The sequence below is a fragment of the Oryzias latipes genome, chromosome 6 (assembly GCF_002234675.1).
Source record: "Oryzias latipes chromosome 6, ASM223467v1".
NCBI classification, from domain to species: domain Eukaryota; kingdom Metazoa; phylum Chordata; class Actinopteri; order Beloniformes; family Adrianichthyidae; genus Oryzias; species Oryzias latipes.
The window spans coordinates 22,161,588-22,183,056 of record NC_019864.2 but is presented as its reverse complement, the minus strand read 5'-3'; the positions used below and the strand labels follow the sequence as shown (position 1 = coordinate 22,183,056).

The 21,469-nt window shown below is 40.7% G+C and overlaps 1 protein-coding gene across 3 annotated transcripts in view; it reads left to right on the top strand.

Moving 5' to 3' along the window:
• furin (furin, paired basic amino acid cleaving enzyme) overlaps window positions 1-21,469 on the top strand; it is a 98,736-nt gene that overhangs the window by 63,669 nt on the left and 13,598 nt on the right. For all 3 annotated transcript variants that reach the window (XR_002290424.2, XM_004070097.4, XM_011476301.3), the window contains 2 exons: window positions 14,779-14,867; window positions 17,939-18,111. Coding sequence is in view for 2 of the 3 variants with exons in the window: in XM_004070097.4 (XP_004070145.1) it covers window positions 14,779-14,867; window positions 17,939-18,111 (262 nt within the window). In the remaining variant the exon portion in view is untranslated. The remainder of the gene's footprint in view (window positions 1-14,778; window positions 14,868-17,938; window positions 18,112-21,469) is intronic.

Genomic DNA, 21,469 nt, shown 5'->3' with positions numbered 1-21,469 from the left:
AGGTCTGAAGACCAAGTGTGTATGTACACTGCACAGGAAGGTAATACGTGTACATACCCAGCATTTACTACTGAAAGTACCATGTAATAGAGTGGAAATAGGGCTGACTTTCTTTTACAGTTACAGTTTCATTGTACTTAAGGGTTAAGTACCAAGTAATATTCAAGTGAACATACCCAGCATTTACTACTGAAAGTACCATGTAATAGAGTGGAAATAGGGCTGACTTTCTTTTACAGTTACAGTTTCATTGTACTTAAGGGGTAAGTACCAAGTAATATTCAAGTGAACATATCCAGTATTTAGTAATGAAAGTACCATGTAACAGAGTGGAAATAGGGCTGACTTTCTTTTACAGTTACAGTTTCAGTGTACTTAAGGGGTAGTTTCTGTGGTAAATTCATGGTAAATACCATGAAACATTCAGCGAGTGCAGACCTAAAGGTCAAGGTACTTTATTTGTACTTACCTTGTTCTTACATGTGGTAAGTACCATAAAAGACACCTTTGCACAACATGTAAATACCCAGTAGGAATATTATAAATACCCAGTATGTACCACATAGGTATGAACCAAATAGTACCATATAAATACACAGTAAGTACCATGTAAGTACAGAGTAGACACAAAAAGTACCATGTAAGTACCCAGTAAAGTCCCATAGAAAGTACCATGTAAACACACTGTAAGTACCCAGTAAATTCCATAAAAAGTACCATGTAAGTACCCTGAAAGTACCCAGTAGTTACACTATAAGTACCATGTAAATACCACTTAAGTACACTGTAAGTACTGTACTGTAAAAGAAAGCGTTACCGACTTTATTTAACTAAACAACTGGGTGTTTTTTTTTTTTTTTTAATTAGGAGTCCATTAAACTTTGAACTTGAGGGTTCCATTGGTTGGTTTTGGTCACTCTTGATTTTAATTAAGCGTTAGCAGGTAGCACGACTTGTTATTGAGTTACTGAGTGATTTAGCCTTCTAGTACAAACAAATTCATTTAGGAATAGTGGTGGAAAAGTCTCAGAATGATCAAATGTCTTTGCACAGCTTCAAAACAGCAATAGCTGATGCTAGAAAATGTCAGAGTTTTAAAAACCAGATAAAAATGTGCTAATTCACCTGCTCCAAATTTAGACTTTTTAGTTCGACTATTTAGACCGGCCGAGCCAGTTTAGGCCGAGCCAGTTTAGCTCGTGCTGGTTTGCAGCGCCTTCCGTCCGTGAAACCCGGGTTCGACTCCAGGCTGCTCCCTGTTCCCTTCTCTACCTCTGCCGGTTCCAAGCCCGGTTTGAGAAGGTTGCGTCAGGAAGGGCATCCGGCGTAAAACATTGCCAAAATTTACCATGCGACTTGTTCGCATGGTAAATGGGAGAAGCCGAAAGTGGAAGAAGTTGGACTATTTAGACCGGTTCTTGCTTTTCTGACGCTGCAGTTAAACCAAAGTCTCGAAAATGACCAACACTGGAAGCCGTTTCAACCTGTTTGAATTTTTAAAGCTGCGCTTGCTTCTGTTAGACATTCAGAGGTAATATTTACCGTGGATAATAGTGGAGGAAAGCCCAAGCGTACTCTGTGTCCTTGGTCAAGACAAGTGACTAGGGCCTGGAATCAGCCATATTTTGCGAGTGAGCGCAAATGAATTTGCTCGTCCTGTTCCCCTGTAAGCCCGCCGTGCATGTGCTGCATGCATATTTCTCTGTAGGCAATAAATCCATGTCACCAAGGAGGAGACGCGCACTCAAAGAGAGTGAAGGAGGGCACACATCAAGGAAGACGTTCTTCCTGTGTCATCAGCTTGAGACGTTCCTTTACAGTATTTGATGCAGTGAGCCACTGGGCTGTTTCTGTTTTTTCTTTAGGAAGGCTAGGTACTGGACGGTATTATCATTTTTAAAGCATTTACATCGCTGCCCTTTCAGTATTCAGTGGTATACGAAAATTTTTCCTTCTCTTTGAGGTACAGATGAGCCATAGAAAGAGATGAGCACAGTCTGTGAGGATCTTCTCATTTCGCAACATTGTGCTTTTTGAACGATCCGGTTATAAGCAGACAGTTCTGTGCTGCATTAAGGCATTGAGAATTCAGTGAACACCAGCAATTGGATTTCTGTTACCTGCTTCAAATGCACATGGGTGTCCAGTGGACTGTGAAAGGAAGCACTAAGCATTTGTCACCCAAACTACAGTCCAGTGGTGAAGAAACTACAAACTCTTTGACTTTAGATGTAAATTATACAAAAGAGGCTACATTCACACTGCCCTCAGAAACGTGTGTTCAAGCGACCACTTTCGATGAAAAGTCTATGTAAATGTGTGTAAATGCACGTACGCTCAACACTTTGCATTCATACGTCATTAGGTAGTGATGTTTCGATTGCGTTGTTTTTTTATTCACAAAAATGCTAGCCGTTTGAAAACTAATCATGAAGGAGGAATTAGTATTTGCGGTTTGCGCCCAGCTGGGATTATATGACACCAAGTCAGTCATACTTCAGAATTGAGCTGGGAAAGAAAAAACCTCGAGCAATTTTTGCGAGATTGTGTTGCACCAAGCTTTTAACAGTAGGTGGCGGACATGGGCTAGTAAATAGGAGCAAAAGAACAAGAAGAAAAAGCCCCTCCCTGCTTGTCCATTGTGAACACAACAGGGCTAAACACGCATTCAAAAACATGCAACACATCCTCGGTGTGAACACAGCATAACACACGCAGTCATCAATGTTCATACAGCTGTAAATTTGTAAGAAGATTATTTTTTGAACAAAACTCAGTTAAAGGTAGTGTTGTGTTGTAAAGAGAACTTTATGAGGGAATCCTCCAAAAAATGTTTTTCGTCTGTACATCATTTGTCCCTGTGATCTCTTTTGTGAAGGGAACTTTTGCCCACTAAAGCCTTCAAAGTTGCTTAAGTTCATAAATCTTTGGAGGCATTTGTTTATGCACAGCCTCATTAAGCTCCTATCACAGCATGTTGCGTCGCTCAGCTTTTGATGAGGCCATAGAAACACTTCAATTCTTTTCTTTTTCAGCCTATCCGGGATGAAATTTTGACAACGTTGTCAAATTAACAACATTAAACAACAGATTGGCGATGATGGATAGGAGCTGGTGCACTTCTGATGACTAAAGGCAACACAGACAGACACTTTGAAATGTTGCACTTTTCATTTTCATAAACGCTAAAAAGCTGAAGTACATCTGCTCAGAACAACATCAAAACATCTTCTATCTACAACATATGTGGGCTTGTTTGCACCTTGTAATGCACCTGCTCGCTCCACCAGTCTGCACACAGAGCTGCTATTTTACAAACAAAACACAAAGCAGCAGAAAAATGCACAGCTCATTTAACATTAGAGGAAAAATCAGCCAAAAAGGCCCTTGGACTGTCGGAACAAACAGGCATTTATGTTGAGAGCACAAGGAATGCAGGTAAAGAGTGTTATTGCATACCTGCTTTTTTTTTTTTTTACTTCTGTCTGGTATTTAAAGGATATTCTTAGCAAAACAGAAAAACAAAGAAACTCTCATTTCAAAACATGAGGAAGATCATATTTGTCAGTTTGAGCCAACCTTTGACAGTTTGTCAGAAATATTCTCCAAAACCTACACTGTGTTGAGAAATGTCAAAACAATAACAAAAGGGGGAAAAAAGTTCATTTATATTAGCTGTCGCATCTTGAGTGACACTGCTTTTCAAAATGAATGCTAAATAAGAAATGCTTATTTACAGAGTCATTTGTGTTACCGGTGTCTTGGTGGTTGTGCTTTGGACATCCTGTTTTTCTCCTTTTGAGCTGCCAGACTGATTTTCTGCAACAGATTCTGTCAGAAACTTCATTCTGCTGCACCTAAAATCATTTTATTTTCTCTCTACCTTCTTTCCTTGGTCTTTTTTTTTTTAAAGAGCTGCATGATTTAAAGCCACTGCTTTCTGAACATTTTAGCAGAGTATAGCCCATGGTGATTGAAGGTGACATTTCTGAGCCAAAGCCCATTCTACAAGACATTACAGATAACCCACAGTCGATCAATGTTATCCCAGTCCTGTTGAATAGATACTGATGAATGGGATGTTGAAGAAACTGTTTGCTGAGTGTGAAAATGGCCCCGTTTACACACACTTCTTTATGTTGAGCTATTTGTTTCTTTCTAGTCTGTTAGCTTTGACAGATTCGTTGGAAATTTGAAATCATTTAAACCCCCTAAGATGCTTGGATTACTTTTATTCTTTTCTATAATGATACTATAGCTGATTTAGATGGCTATTTTATTGCATGATATCGTGTTTTCGATGTATACAAATATATATATTTTTTTCTATTTAAGGGGACTGAAGCTGCTGATGTGTGCTTTCACAGTAAAAGTAAGACGTTTAGGTTTCTGGTCTGCATCTTTATTTACTTTTTTTCAGCTCCTCATGAGTCCTACTGCCCAAACAGCATGCAGATCAAATGAACTCAAATGTTTAAACTGCCAGTTGATACGATTTTCATGACCATTTTATCTGACTCGCAGCATCTAACTTGCATAGTGATGATGTGACAACGGCTGTAACGCACTTCATTTCAACGTATGCAATCACTGCCATTGAAGAGTTTTCAATATTTTTACTCCAAACTAAAATATTTAAATGTGAAATAGCAATGGTTGCAAACAGTTTATTTTGAAGATTTTTTGAAAAGTTGAGGACTGAAGCTCTGTATTTGCTTATGTATGAAGCTATCTCCTCTTGGCGCTCCTGCGTATCCATTTGAAAAGCCTTGCCGTGGGCCACAGCTGACTTGAGCTGAGCATAAAATAGCCAAATCCTTTTGGCAACTACAATGAACAGACTCTTTTCTGTCCCCCTGAAACAGAAGAACCAACAGTGCTATGCCAAGAGACACATTCTGCAGTTTAGCCAAGCATTGGTTAAACATTAGTCACAGTTCGTGATGCATATTTCAGCAGGCAGACCCCTTATAGAACAACACAAACCGTGGATAAAAGCTTATGTCCGGTCACATTGATCTGACTACAAACACAGATTCCCTCTTCTTGAATTGAGAAATGTTTGTTTCAAGGATGAGAAAGTATTTCAGCGCGTCGCTGGAAGCCAACGTGTTATTTTTTATTATCTGCTGTCACACAAATACCAACATTCGAGTCCCCGCATCCAGGTTGTTCTTGAGCTCAAAACATTTTAATAAAGAGAGATTTTGAAAGTGTGATTGAAAGATTTAATAGTGAAGCATGAATAGACAGTAGTCGTTGGGTCTGGGCCGGAGGACCTTGTGACGACCTTGGACCAAGTGAAGAGACCCCAGAGCCAGTTAGAGAATGGGGCGGAGGTGGGCCAGCGAAATGTCTGGAATCCTGATTAAAAAAAAATCAAATAATTTAAAGGCAGGAATTTGATTAGGATTGGCTTTAAAGAGAGTCGGCACTTTAGCTATTGGCTCAGAGTGAAGATCAATTAAGTGAGGTGTTAGTGATGAATCAGAATACCCAGCATACCTGAAGATGGGGTAGATCTTCCTCATTGAAATCGCATCAAAGCTTCACAAAAATGTCAGAGATGATATGCAGGATCAGCAAAAAAGTCTTGATTGCTAGCTTTTGACTACGCTTAAAACTCTTGGCCTCAAATGTGAATGGTTTAGTGCCAGTTTTTGTTTACCATCTTCCTGAAAAAAATCTCCAATTATGTTGAAACTGCTGACCGTGTATCGTCTTCCAAACAGGAAGTACCCGCTGGCTCCAAGAAGCCAAAATCCCTTAGACGTCTAGTAAAAAAGGAACCAGCTATTACTCAGACGTTATATTTGTCAGAATGACCATTCTTGTTCTGCTACATTTCATGTTTTTGATACTCCAATTTGTTTCATGATATTTTTGTTGTACAGTAGTGCAAGTTATTCCATACATAAACTGGCCAATCAGATCCCTCGATAAAAGAATGTGTTCACTTTTAGGTGGCGGTAGGAGTGACCTTTCAACAAGCTCACTCCTAATTGGCGAGAGGGGTTACCATGGAAATGTTGACTCAGACCAACATACCCCTCCCACTATTGACTTTAGTTGCACAGTTCCTAACCCCATAGATAATGTCATAGTAATGATTAATCATAATAAAGTTTTTTAGTGATAGTGCATAAAACTTTGAGTTGGTTCTTCTTGCCGCATTGCGTTGCTTTTCCACCCACTTCCCCTCATTACATGAAACTCAGAGCTGCAGCTCTTCCTGCAACCTCTGACTCGGCGTAGCTGCGGGGAATCGCCACGTCGTTCCTCAGTAAAGGATCATCAAGCTGTGGGAAGTTGATGGTGAATTGTTATGACAGTAATTGCTGCTGCTGCAGTTCAAAAATCACAGTGGAAACATTACGTTTTAATTTTATCCACCAGTAATCAAGCTTCAATTGCACTGATTTACTGATAAAACCTCACCATAGGTGTAGCACACCCCTCAGTGGCCCACTGAGCCCAGTGGCGTTTTTTTTTTTTTTTTTTTTAACTTGTCCTGTCCAACAGCTAGGCAAACAGATGAGAGCTGAGGGCCTCTTGTGTTGGACATATTTTATTTTAACAAGAGGGGTTATTCATCTTCAGACAAACCAAAGGTATGTCTGAATAAACCCCTTTTGTAATTGAGGCCAAACTTTATTAATTTCAATCATGTTTGAAAATCTTTGGTGTTGGACCGGACGGAAAAGGAAAGAGGGGAAGAAGAGAGAGGGACGTTAGAGAGAGGGGGGGGTAGGAGGGTGATAATAGGAGGGGAAGGGGGGTGAGACCATGAAGCAGCATAGAGCAGACAGGTTTACTGGTTGTTTATCGTTACGGTACGGTTCAAATGTAGTAGAATAAGGGCGGGGCCTGTTCACACACACTCAAATATTATCAACACACCTGCTAGCCGCAAAAATGTCCACATGTCAACATGCACACAAAACAGATAGTGTTCACGAACGCATACCTATGCCTTTAAACCAACTAGTGTGAAATCTTTCATTCATTCAATCATGCAAACTATTAGTGCAAAGGTGAGCTAACACCTGTGCTCAGGTGAGTGTTTATGTTCTTCTAAAATGGATGGTGGAATGTGAAAAGAAGGAGGAGCGCCCAGCCACCCCCACACCCATACCCCCGCCGCAGCAGCAGCGGCAGCCGGAATTCCCCCAACGCCACACGGGAACAGGCAGGGAACAACCGCCCCCCGGGCGACCAAGACTGCCACCCAGGCCAGGGCCAGCAGGACCGCCGCGAGGCCCCCAGAGCCAGAGAGCAGGGAGGCGCAGAGGGAAAGAGAGCGCCGCCCCAGCCCAGCCAGGAAAGCAGCCCCCCGCCGCGCCGGAAGAGCCCAACGCAGGGCCCCACCGGAGAGGGACGCCCACAGCCCCAGACGAGCACCCCACCACCACCCAGGAGTTCCGGGCATCCCCCCGCCCCGACCCCAGGTACGAGCCAGGACCCCCCAAGGGAGACCCGCTCCGCACTCCAGGCAGCCACCCACCCGGCCCACGGTTGGTCCAGGGAGGAGCAAGGCAGGGGCCCGCCGCCCCCGCCCAGGAGGGGGGAACCCTGGGGAAAAAAGGGCGGCCCACAAGGGATGTTATAAATATGGCCCGACCAGGCTCGGCCATGTTGGAAGTTTGGCGGGGCCCAGCGCCCAGGGGCAAGGACCAGGACCCACCCCCCAGGGACACGAACACCCCCGGCTCAGGTGTAATATGAACCCCCCCACCGTGCGGAGAGAGCACCGCCTGGCCCAGGGAGCCGGCACCCAAGGGACACGGCCGCCATCGCCAAGGGGCCCGCACCCCCCACCAGGGAAGGGGTAGGGGACAGATGGACCCAGGTCCCACCTTCCTTGTAAAATGTGTGTGCGTGTATGGGTGTTTGAGAGGGTGTTTGTGTGCATGTGTGTGTGTTTATGTTTGAATGTATATATTGAAGGGGGAGGGGTGTGTGTACTAAGGGGGGTGCAGTTAAAATTGGCGAGTAGGGCACTAAGGGGACATCTCCTGATTACTCACAGTGATGTCCCCTCACCCTCCACACCAAGGGGCCCTAAATGTCTAAGGTGCGGTTAAAATTGGCGGGTAGGGTGCCAGGAGGACATCTGTTGCTTGCTTGCAGTGATGTCCAAGCACCCCCCCTACCAAGGACCCTACATGTCTAAGGTGCAAATAAAACCGAAAGAGGGGGGGCCCACTCCATACGGCAACCATAGGAGGGGGGCCACTCCCAAGTAGCCCCCCCCCAAGGCGCATCGCAGGCTAGACCCCCCACCCCCTCACCCTAATATGACGGTTTTTGATATGGGCGATGTGGGCGGTCGCCCAGGGCGGCACTTTATAGGGGGCGGCATTTGCCGTGCCTGAGGCGTTACACATAATGTGCTACATACTATATTCAAAGAGGAAGCTTGGAGCTTTTAATTTGAAATTGCTTCAGCAGCCGACACTTAGTGCTTTTAGTTTGACACATCAGACTCTTAAGAATGTCTTCCTCCTATTTGCTCTTCACACTTATGGTGCAAAAAAAAAAAAAAAAAAAAAGAATACCTCAGAGTGAAACAACGTAAAACAGGCACATGAAAAGGAATTAGGCAGAACAAACACCCGTGCTCAACCCAATTTCGAAAAAAGCAGGCAATGGAGATTATTTCCCACAATTCTTTGCTCCGACACAGCATACCCGATGCGCACGTGACCACCGCCCTCTGCTGCAAGACGCTTGCGGCCACACCTCTTTGCGGTAGTCTTTGGAACATAAGTCAAAAAACTCGAGAGGGGAGCGCAACTCGCCGGTGGCTGAATCACACTAACAGGTGATTGGGAGTCTTTTTCTATCTGACAATCAACTCTGGGCCGCAGCTGCGCCTCCCGTCATAGAGACGGAGCCGCGTGTGTCAGAGGGAAGGGGAGGGGGAGGGGGGATGAGATCAGACCATTTTTTTAGGATTGAGTTTTTTTGGAGGATTTCTGCTGTTGGTGTCGCACAAATTTAGGGAAATGCCAAATATTTTTGGAGTAATCCCACTGAGTTCTAAGATTTAGTCTTTAATGTTTTATAAGACCTAAACATATTAATCACAATAAGTTTTATTTTTTAGATCTAATCCCTCTGATATGTTTCACAAAGACACACAGGACGTCACACATTAAGAAATTATTGCTAAAAATGAAGCAGGAGTCCAGCTCTAAAAAAAATGCTCTAAAAAATGATGAAAGAGCAAAAAAAATGGAATTATTTGATATATAATTTCTTATTAATATTTCCAGGCTTTCTTTGTTTTTTGTCCTGCAGCATGTTCATATTTGTATAATTTTGACAGAATATATTTATATGGAGAACAAAATATTACAAGTTATTTAAGGTTTAACTTGAGTTATTCTGGATTAATGTTCCTGTTTTATTCATATTTATGTTCAAAAAGTTCAGTTTAAAAGGTTTAAAAGTTTAGCTTTAGTGTGTTCAGTAAACATTTATCTTCTTCGGCCCAAGACCTTAAGCGTGTTTTTAACTTAGGCCCCTGTGTGACTGAGTTTGACCCCCCTGTAAAATCCATGCATTTTTTTGTGTAAAATGGCTAAATAGAAGATAGGGAACACAGCAGGATGTTGTCAAATTTTGTATGTGTGCGGGGGGGGGGGGGTTACTCGCCCAGGGAGTAAGTTAGTGTAGAACCGCCACTGACTGAGCCCCATAGGACATGTTATAGAAGTGCTGTATGCAAAGAAAGGTGCTCTAATGATGCAGCAAGATTAAGCCACATGCTAAAAGAAATGAAATTATGAAGTTATAATGTAAATGACAGGACTCTAAATGAATTTCTTAAAGCACGACTTTCAAAATTAGAGGGTGGGGCAGCAGCCTGAGCCACATATTTCAGTAAAATCAGTCAAGAGTTGGTCCGCTCATGATTCTGGATTGCTGGGAGTAGAAGGGCTGTCATCAGCGGTGAGATATTTCACATTAATCCCAGCACCTATAGCTGTGGTGTTATGCCGATGGGACCCGCTGGTGGAGCTGAAACGGCGCCCTATATTAGCATTTCAAAAACATTTTTTTTTTAGCATCCTTAACGTTTTATTTTTCTTTCCTTTCTTGTCTGTGTAAATCTGAGAGCATATAAAAGAGCATTTTTTTTTCTTTCCCAAATGCCAACTCCAGGTGCAGTACCTCCTTTTACAGTTTAAATTCCAACACAAATGTATTCCATTCAGTTTGCTAATCCTCACCCTTTCTGTTGTGCTCCTTAGATATGGAAGCTCACATTGGTTATGGGAATAGTTAAGCAGCCTTTCATGTGAGCTCTGGTTTGCGCAGTTTGTGGCATTTGCCAACAACATGTTCCCATACCAATGCTTTAGTCACTACAGTTGTTATGCTCTGGGAAGAAGCTGGCTGTGTTCTTTATTTTTTATTTTATTTTTTTTCGTCTGCCTTTGAAAATTCCAATTTCTCTTTATGTTTTCCAACCTGCTCCTCTGATGGACTTTGCCTGCTGCTGCTTCCCTGACGCTTCTTCCAATCTGTTTTTAAATGGATTTCAAATGAAGCCATTCAGTAATGTCCTTTTGAAACCATTTAATTTCACAGACACTCAGAAGCAAAAACTGTATGCTCGACATAAACCCCCTTTGTGCGCTCTGGCATGTTTGTACCTTCCAGGATGTATTAAGCCGTCTGGCTATCTTTAGTGAGTGATTGACCTGGAGTAAATCTTTCTGACATGAACTCACGCATACGCGTGTAGGCGCACATGTAAACAAGCATGGTCTTTTTTTACATAATGGCTGAACTCTCTTTGGCATCTCTGTAAATGTCTCTTCAGGCCCCGAGCTCTGCACTCACTCTGTCCTCGCTGGCCGAATCCCCTCCATGGCATCACATCTGTAGCTCGCTGGCCTGAAAATCTGCCTTTTCCAGATCATTAAGCTTTTTTTAAGGGTACTGGAGTAAACATAATAACAAAACTATGAACTGAGGGATGCAGCTAATGCTGTTGTCGAGGAATATATAAGAATTTCAGAAATAAACACCATCAATGTCTAAATACGTTGTAAAAATTACCAAAAAAAACACATTTCTTTTAAATGCTAAAAAGCGATGACAAACAAGCATCATGAATCTGATTTCTGGTGTTTATTTTTAAGCAGAAGTCACTCACAGCTGACACATTAAGCTGTTATTTGCGCTGTAATTGCAGTGTAAATACCAAATGAGCGCAGATTGCGAGCATGCAGTGTTCTGCGCCGCGCCATCTGGATCTTCATTCAGCGATTGGCCACCTTCAATGGCTGCTGGCTCTCTGGCTGTTTGTTCAAGAATTCCAAAACAATATGCACGCTTTTGCAAATCAGGGCTCCTGTTGTTTGCACTCAATCATCTCCGACTGTCAGGAAATTGTAAAACCCCTGCAAGTGGAAAGTGAGAGTGTTTATTAGCCTATTTTACATTATTGCTCAAAAACAAATGAGGAATGTGCACATTTTATTTCCAAGCAGGAACTGTTGTTTGACAGTGGCTCCCTGTTGAGCCCCAGAACTTAAAAAAGTACTCATTTAGATTTCAGATCCCATAGCTATAAGTACATTAGAATACAAAAGCGCTTTTAGTGGAATTGTGCCTCATTAACCTTAATGACCAGCTTTTTCGGTCAATAAACCCGCACAATTGCATTTTCTCACTTCCTTTTTTTTTTTTGTAAGTGTGCAAAAAAATGATTATTTGATTATGTGACTAGTCTTCCTATTTTTTTTCTTCTGAATTTATTTGTGGTTTCAGTCACAAATAGGGACAAGTTTCCATTTATCTCCCGCTCTGTGCAGCCTCTATATAATAAAAGATTTGTGAGGGGCTTGTAGAGCAAGGCAGGCGTTTGTCAGACGAGCATTTGTGAGCATCTGTGATGAGCAGGCACGTCTTTTCCTATTTAGTACTCCGATAAAAGCGCGAACAACTGGTGCACGCTGAAAGGCTGCATCTGATCATGACCTAAGTGCAGAATAAAGGCCAAACACGTTTGCTTTTTCTTTTCTCTGAGAAGTGCCGATTATACAAGTTTCTCCTAAACAGCCTGTTTTTGTTGTTTTTTTCTTTTAAGCTACATAGAAATCGTTGTGCTTGCGCAATCATCTATTTCTATGATCAGCTCAGAAACAGCCTTTTTCTTTTAAGGGAGAAAATTAAATACGTTAACCTTTAAGACACGCTGTTGATGGTTAGGGGACACGTCAAATCTCCATCACATGTTTTTAAATGCAGAATGAAATTGGCCAGCAGTAAAGTGAGTCACTTAACCTCTTGTTAAGAATGACGGCATTTTAATTGCAACTGTGATGTATTGCACTCTGCCATATGTGCTGAGGTCCTTGTTTAAGGGCATATATGTCAGGGAAAAATAAGCTCCATCAGACAAGTTGATTGCTTGCCTTAAAATCACTTTAATGCTCCTTGTTGCTGAGAGACCAGATCATAAAAAGAAATGATTTAGACAGCGATGTTTTACAACATTTTATTTCTTTTAAATTTTTGTGTTTTTTACTGGAATAAAGTGCTTTAGAGGTTATAATTTCATAATGTCTTTCACAGCTTTACATTCTAAATCAGGACTCCAGCAGGAGGTGTGATCGTGACCCTGTATGAAAAGGCTGCACCCTCCTGCCTCTTCATCAGCGAGGTTGGGACAAAAGAGGACACGATTTCGAGTCCGTCTAAAACAGAGCTCTCGATGTAATTGCCTTTGCTGATAACATTCACAAAGCGCATCTAGGAGGCGAACCGTACTCTTCCCAATCAGATATCTGCTCTGCAATCACGAGGAAATCTTAACGATCTGCGTTAAATGGCCCTAGCTCTTTCTTTACCATCTGTTTTGCATCTGATCACACTTCTCTAAGAGGTCCAAATGTCAATAAAAAACACATTCAGTGCATTTTTGCTGAGGATTTCTATAAAACATGCAAAGCTGTAGAGTTGTCATTATAGACGCTGCGGGGGCTGCAGCTGGAGTGGCTTTTGTTGTGAAGTGCGGGGATATTGGACAGCTAGACAATGCCCTATAGGAAACCTGTCTGGTCTTTGAAACACAAGAACGGGTAAAAGATTTAATTAAGGGGGCTGTGAATAATTCATGGACATCAATAACTTCTCAAAATTTGTGTTGGAGTCCGGGGCCACTTTCTGTCCATTAAAGTCGGTTTTTGACAGGTCTCAGCATTTGCAGAGTTCCAGTCAGTAGTTTTCTGATCTGAAGAGCCTTTTTTATTTTTTTCACCCTGTAGACCCTGCAGCTACCAAACTTTCCTTTAGAACCAGTTAAAACATTGTTTAATAAAGAAGGATTTATTATGATTGAACTGTCTTTAAAACTACTTACTATTCGGTCTGCTTTTCTAAAAGAATGAAGTCATTCAACAGTTCAGTTAAAAGTTCATCTCCATATAGATGTCTCCAATGTAAGAAAAACACAAATATCACATAACCCTAACCCTTAAACTGTATACAGCGTTTGAACCAGATTTCACGGATGACAACCCAAAATGAACCTGATGGTTGTCCGTGTGACAACCTGGTCTTTTATTCAACATTTTGGTATTTTTCGACTATTTTTCAAAGTTTTTGGGAAACCGACGTCCGACTTTTTAAGATAAAACCGAGTGTACACGAACAATGTCACGTGACTTCCGAACAAACCGAGTACGCCCGAAGACATCGCAAATGACAACATTGCACCTGCATGTCTTGTTTAAAAGATCAGGGATATTAGTCTTTACTGCTACTGCAGCACACAATGTAACATGGTATCATTTACACATGTTTTTATTTGAAATAGATGTTATATCATTTTATAACTTTTCATCACATATAAATATTACTTTTTATTTGGAATGCTGTACTAGTCCCAGTCCATCCAAGTGTTCTAAATTTTAAAAATACTCATTAGGTTACAGTGTTGGTTAATGTAATCAATTTTCTGATATATTATAGGGTAAGATAAAGTATTTTCATTTAACGGTAACAGTATTTGATTTACATGGCAATACTTTGTGTAACCAGATGCTTCTAAATGTAGTAAAATGTTTGTTTTTAGTATTTAAAGAGTTTTTTAAATGTCCATCATAAGAGGCAGTTGATATTAGATGTATAGAAGAAATAAAGATGTAAGTACTGACATCTGAGTAGGATTCGTTGCTGTTGAATATTGGTATCGAAGGGCAACCAAAAATTGGGGAGGAAAACCAAATATTACTTGCCACCATTTTTTTCCCTTATTTCTAACGCTGGTATATATTTTCTTTGACTGATACTTGTTCTTTTGTGTGGGACACATGTCCTCCAAAAAGGTCAATTTAAGCAATTGGATCTCAGGCTTTTACGAGAAACCCAGTTTCATTCGCTTTACTAAGTATTGATTTTACTTTTGTGTATGATTGCGCTGCTTTATTTATTTATTTTTTTTACCTTCGTGTAACCAATTTCCCCTCAGGGACAAATCAAAGTTCTTCTTTCTGTCTTCTTCTGGTTTAATTCACCACAGTACATCTGCACAGCTTTTTGTACTTAACAATGATGCCCCTTGGCTTGAGGGACCTTTGCCCTTGGTAATTTTCATCATTTAGCTCTTCAAGAGCTTTTCAGTTGGATTTTCGGGATTTTGGTTTTTCGTGACACCACCAACTATTTTTGAAAAAGCGAAGCAGAACATTTCCTGGATTTATGGTTTGCACTTCACACTGTTTCCCCCTTCTCTCCTTCTCAACTTTCCCATCGCAGGCACGGAACGAGGTGTGCAGGAGAAGTGGCAGCTGCAGCCAACAACGGAGTGTGTGGAGTGGGCGTGGCCTATCACGCAAAAATCGGAGGTGTGTGCACTAAATTCGTATTTTTTAATGCAGCGCCAGAAAACTAAACCGAATAGGTTTGATGTGAGTTAACAGCGAATAGCAATATAAAATTCACATCATTTTTAATTTGTCGAAAGGATTTCTGCTTTAACTGGTTTCGCTTTGAGTCACAGCAACAGTTGTACAGTAGCTGTCTCCTCGTTTTATTAATGACGCGGTGCAAGCACCGAAACTACGACCACCTGTGTTTGGCTCTTTGCCTTTAAGCTCAAAGCTTTCTTCAACTAATTAGATGAAAAGCAAGTTGAGTTTTTAAAATGTTGAGGCAAGCTGTTCACTGATTAGAAACCAGCCTAAATTTAGTATTTCACAAATGCCAAGAAAAATGACTCCACCTTTCAAAGTTGCTAAAACTCTTTTTTTTTCTCTCTTATAAAGGGGGTTATTTATGAATTTTGCTGTCTTGTGAAGAAAGTTGACTTTGTTTTTAGTGATTTCTTTCACACAGCAATCTGTCAGTGCCATGATGGCAGCCAACAAGACTCTACGGAGCCTGCGGGGCCCCAAGCAGTGCCGCTCACAGATGTTTCTCATAACTCTCCTTCTTTGTCTTCATTACAATTCATCTCCCGACAGATCCACATGTTGGCCCAGCTCTCATAAATGACTCCTGCGTGAGTCTGCTCACGTCACGGGGGTCAGCGGATCCTTTATAAACAGCTGTGATTTCCTCCCAGATGCTTTCACATTGTAGTTAACCATAAGTGTAACAAAACAGTCGTGATTCAGCCCCGCTACCAGCTTCTGTTCCCAATCTGGGCGCAGTTCCACAGATGACCACTGGAGGCAGGTGGCAGAAGGGAGCAAATTCCTATCAACTTTCATTTTAAATATTTTATTCTGAAGATAATTGCAGGGGGTGTCAGTCACAATAAATTTATCAAAGTTCAGGTTTGTGCAATATTAGAGGCATGTTTGTTGATTGACAGGTAGCTGGTCTCAACAAAAACGTACTTTACTTTGTCCCGCATATCCGCTAGGGTTGTAGCGAGTATTCAGATACCCACTATCTATTTGTGATGACTGAGATCACTGGTTTACGATCTTTACAAATTAAGTAGAGTACAGTAGAAATACACTTCTAATTATCGCTCTATGATTGCAGAATAACGTTGGATTTTCAGTATATAAACTAAACAAATGGAATGCACTGCTGTTACCAGAAGTGAATAAATCTTCAAAGAGTTGTTGAGGTTCTCATTTTCAAACTAAAACTGTTTTTCGTGGTCAAAACAAAATTAGACTTAGTTTCAGTTTCCTGAAAAAAGCTCTAACAAACCTATTTTGTTTAACAATTGAAAAAAGAAATATTGAATTAAAAATAGAGAATATAACAAAAGTGTCTTGATCAATTGTGTGGCGTTACATAACTGCTACTATGGCAGAGAAGACATACCAGAACACATCTGTAAAATATTCATCTAGAGTGAGGGAGTTTTTTAGTCTTTCCACTACAGATGAAATAAAGTCAGTTTGTGAAACATGTCTGTTGGGAACACTTGTCAGTTTAGATGAAAGGACTGTGAGGCCTATCTAGTTTATTTAGGTGTTGCTGTGTCTTAGTGTACTAGCTTCTTGTCAACTTTTTTACTAAAAGTGTAGTCAGCACAACTGGAAAAACAAAAAACTGTGAAGAACATTTTTAGGATTTTAGCTGTTAAATCCTCCAAAGTAAAAGAGATATATTTATGCTTTATTTACTGGCAAAGTTAACTAGGAAGTTGACAGAAAAACTATAGTGTGTTTGAAGTGATAAGTCATTTCTTTCTTTCAAAAACTTTGTTTTTATCTGTTATTGTTTAGTTGGTGTTGTTTTGTCTAAAGAAAAATATCCAGTAAAAAGACATACTGTAGATATAGCAACCATTCAATCACAGTAAATCTAAGAAATAAGAAGTACGATTTGATCTGTAAATCATTGATCTTGGTTTGTAAATCAAATTTGGTCCTCGCCACAGTCCCCTATTTCAAAGACAATGTTGAGGTGGGTGGAGCACATTTTGTCTGCATGCACCCCACCCCCCATCATCAGACCTGTTTAGATTCCAATGTTGGATAGTAAGGACAAACTTTGAATTTGCTCTTCGTGCCACACCGCGTTCATCCCCGAACATGTGAAACTCAGAGCTGCAGCTCCCCCTGCAACCTCTGACTCGTCGAGCTGCGGGACGTTGATGTCTGAATTGTTACGACAGGAATCACTGCTGCTGAAGTTCAAAAATCCCAGTGAAAACACAGTTTTAATTTGATCCACATCCAACCATTCAGTATTCAAGCTTTAGTTACACTGATTTACCAGCACAACCTAACCCCAAATTAAAGCATCCCTTGTTGTGTCCCTGCCAGCATGCATTGTCTAAATATCTTAATGTTGGACGCCGTCACTTATAACTCTGCCTTGATGTCTGGGGGTCCTCTTGTAATGGACCTCATTTGAGTTTGCTTCATTTCATGCCTCTCCACGGCCATTAACGCTCAGAGTAGAGATCTGAGGCTGCCGACTTCAAAGGCACAGACAAGATCATGTTGAGGTATGATGAAAGGTGACATTTAGTGCTACCCTGTGGACAATCCAGTCTGTTCGAGGTACTGCAGTCCTTCAGATCAGCTTTTTGCAGGTGTGCATATGTGTGCACGTGACCTTTGGACGCAGTTTGTGCAGATTTGTCAACGATTTAGCTTGGTGTGAGCTACAGAGACACCAGAGGGCTTTGATTGGTTCCCTTTAAAACAAAACATTACAGGTTTTAATTTTTCTTCCTAATTTCATTCAAGCTCAGTCAGTGAATTTCTACCTTTTTTCTCACCAAAGGCTACTTGCTTCCAAAGTTCTTGTTGTTGACAATAACATTGTGTGTATTTTTACCTCATTTCTTTTGTTTTTTCTTTGAAACTGTGTGATCACGCTTATTTTTAATCAGGTGTCTAGATCTTTCCATCCATTTGTTGAAGTTTTCAACACTAATTATCCAGCTCGGTGACCTTAGAAGGCACATCGACCCTCTTTATTTATTTTTTTTTTTTCACAGGAGTTCGGATGTTGGACGGCGAGGTGACAGACGTGGTAGAAGCTCGCTCTCTGAGCCTCAACCCTCAGCATATCCACATTTACAGTGCCAGCTGGGGCCCCGAGGATGACGGCAAGTCCCTGGACGGCCCCGCCAAGCTGGCCAAGGAGGCTTTCATCCAGGGGATCACCAAGGTCAGCTAAAGCAGATTTCCAACCCTGTAAAAGAAAACACAAAAAGATAGATTTATTCTTTCATAAAATTTGATGCAAGTGCCTTAAATAGTTAGGTAAAAACATATTCTCCATTTTGTAAAAAAAGAAAATGCTACAAAATTCTGATTAAGTGGGATTTAAAGGCACTTGAAAGAACATCTCAACAACATATTTAATAAAGTTGCCTTAACAAACACCTAGAAATTGAGATATTTTACTTTGAAGGAATAGGATGACAGAATGTATTTTGGGACATTTGTATTTTGTGAATAATATCCCAGCCTGTCTGCAGTCTTGACCTCGAACAGTTTGTTGTATCACAAAATGAAAAGTTTGACAAAAAAGGCAGATGGCTGCAGAGCAATGGAGATGATTTATCTACCCAGAATGGGGATAAAAGGTTCAAATCTAGTGCAATTGATGTCCTCCGTTTCCAAATACTTGCAGAGTGTTGTTAGAAGACGAGATGATGCAACTCAGTTGCAACCTCACTCAATGCCAGCATTAACATTTCAAGTCAGGGAGTATTCTGAACTGTTCTCAAACTCGTGACAGTAGAATTTTTAGAGATTTGTTTCAAATGCACCTGTGCAGGTGTTTCATTGATGTGAACTCTTTAGCTTAAGGAATTTTACATGATCTCTAAATCTGTGCATTTAATTGACAAATATTACCCACAAAATTATATATTTTATGAAAATTATTATTTATGATGTAAAAAGAAGCAACAAACAAAACAAACTTCTGTATTGGGTGAATCAGTTTGGTGACCTGCTTTTTGACCGTTTAAACAACAAAACAATAAGTTGTGTGCTTTACAGACCTGAAATACAAACGGTTAACCTATCATACCTTTGTGTGATGAGATGCTTTTCCATTACTGTGGGTTATTTTTTTGTCTGCAACCCTTCAAGGGTTTTTTTGTGGCCTCTGCAAAGATGAATGTTTGAGAACTATTGAGAAGATAATTATGCAGTAAAAGCAGCAAGCTCGGGTGCAGGTAAAGATGAAGTAAACACAAATCCATGGGGCAGAGGCTTCATTAGAAACTCAAAAATACCAAGTTACCAAGTATCACTCACCAAATATTGTACTGTGTCTTCTAACCTCCTCATCTACAAACCAGTGTCGGACATGACTGCTATGAAGGACTTTAGAAAATAAGGATGTTCAGAAGTCTGGAAATGCTTCTGTCTTTGCTTTCAATTCGATTTTCTTCTTTTATGTTTTGTGGAAACTAAATTCAGTTTTTCAGCCATTTATCAACTATACCTTTAAGAAGATAAAATGATTGTTGTTGGTTATTACAGCTGTTTACATACGACCTTTCTGGTCTGCCACCATACAACATTGAAATGTGTCTTTAAATGGTAAAGATGAGATTGGAGAAAAACATAAACAGAGCAGCAGCCTTTGATGCAGAACATCAAGTTAGAGGCATCAGTAATTGGCATGCTAATGAGTCAAACAGAACATTTTCTGTTAAGCAGAATGACTCACATCGCCAACTTCTCCGTGTATCACTGTGTGTTCGGGAGGAAAATGTACCTGACGGCAAGAAAACGGGAGCCTGGGGACCCAGCGTGAGTTCTCCTGGCAGGGAGATGACGGTTGATGCTGAAGTGTTATCATCTGGCCTCCGCTACCCGCAGCAAAATCAGCGCTCGACCGCTCGCGGGTCGGGGCCGGACAGTTTAGGAGTACTTTTTTCAGCTGGTGGCGCAAGCACACCCTTTGATTCACACTTCCTCAAACACACAGCGGAAACATTTATCCTGGCTTCTAAAGAGGAGGGGGAATCCATTAGCAAAATGAAATGGGTAATCCTTATAAAACCTCTATGAACAAGCTTGTTTAATGTCTGTCTTTAGTTCCAATTATGGTCTCTTTGCAGATGTACGAGCTTAAGATTTCACAAGGAGTAGCAGTGATAAGCAAGGAAAAAATATTTTGGTATCCAGGCAGAAAATAGCGTGCGTTCATTCTGGCATTATGGGGGCGACGCTGAACAAATAATTACTTTTTCCACCTTGGGTTTACCTACCGTAACTTTGTTGCTATTTTCAGTGAGCAGCTATCCACCAATCTGATCTGAACAAAAAGAAAAAAAGGCTGTTTTCTTAAAAAACAAAAGCTGTTTTTTAAGGCTGCTTTGGTTATGAACAGTCTCCCTGCACAGTTTGCTACTACTGAGTATACAAGCAGCCAATAGGATTGGAATAATGACCATGTTAACATTTTCTACATTCTAAAATATCTTCTTTTATTCAGGTTAAGTCACGGTTCATGTTCAAACTAATTCAGCTAGTGTCAAAGGCTGTTCCACAGGCTGCTGTAGTCATTCTTCTACTGACAAATTCAAGCCATCCCTTTTAGTTATTCTCATTAGCACTTGCTGGGTTCATCCACAGCGCTCCGGCTAATTGTGTAGATTCTTCAGCAAACCCCAGAAACAGTGAAAATAGTTCCATAGTTCATGTGAAGGTGAGACTTTTTGACTTTAGAAGTTCAAATTAGTTTAACATCAAGCAGATTCAAGCAGCCTTACTTGTTTTTTTATTTATTTATTTGTTTATTTATTTATTACAGTTAAATAGTCCTTATTCATTGTATGTGGGGGTCATGGGTCATATGTTTTAACGGATGGGAGTGGGAAGGGTGAGTTGGGCTTTTGCTGTAAGATTGTGTGTTTTCTGTTTTTAATGTTAAAGCACTTCGAGCTGCGCAATTGCATGAGAAGGGCTATTTTATAAATAAAGTTTGATTGATTGATTTATTTACATGTTCGCAAAGACTTTCACTGCTTTAATTAGATTTTTATAAAAACGTAACATTGATGTAAGTGTTTGATTAAGAACAATTTGGGAGATGATTTAGGACAAATTAAAGATAAGAACAAGGACTTTTGGAGAGAAAAATATGCCTTTTATCCCAAAAATAGAGATTTGGAAGACAAAAGTCAGGATAAAACATCTGAAGCAAGACTAATTAATCCAAAATAAAAAAATCCTTCAGTCCTTAAGTAAAGGTCATTTGCCACCCTGAGGGCATTTCAGAGCTGTGGAGCCCTGACAGCAGATGCCCTGATGCCCTCTGTCTCCTGCTCCAGACCGTCCCTGTGGACAGACGGCGAGAACTAGTCCACGCGCTTTAGGCTATCATCAACCGTTTGTTGAGAGAAAGTGAAGGTCGGCAGTGCAGGAGGTCGACAGGTCAACCGCTGCTTTTAAAATGTGTCGGGAAACTTAAATATTATTCACAGAGGCAGCTGGTTACCAAAAAGAGTGGAAACAAATTGAAGAAAATAGGTCATATTTGAAAGCACAATTTAAAAATA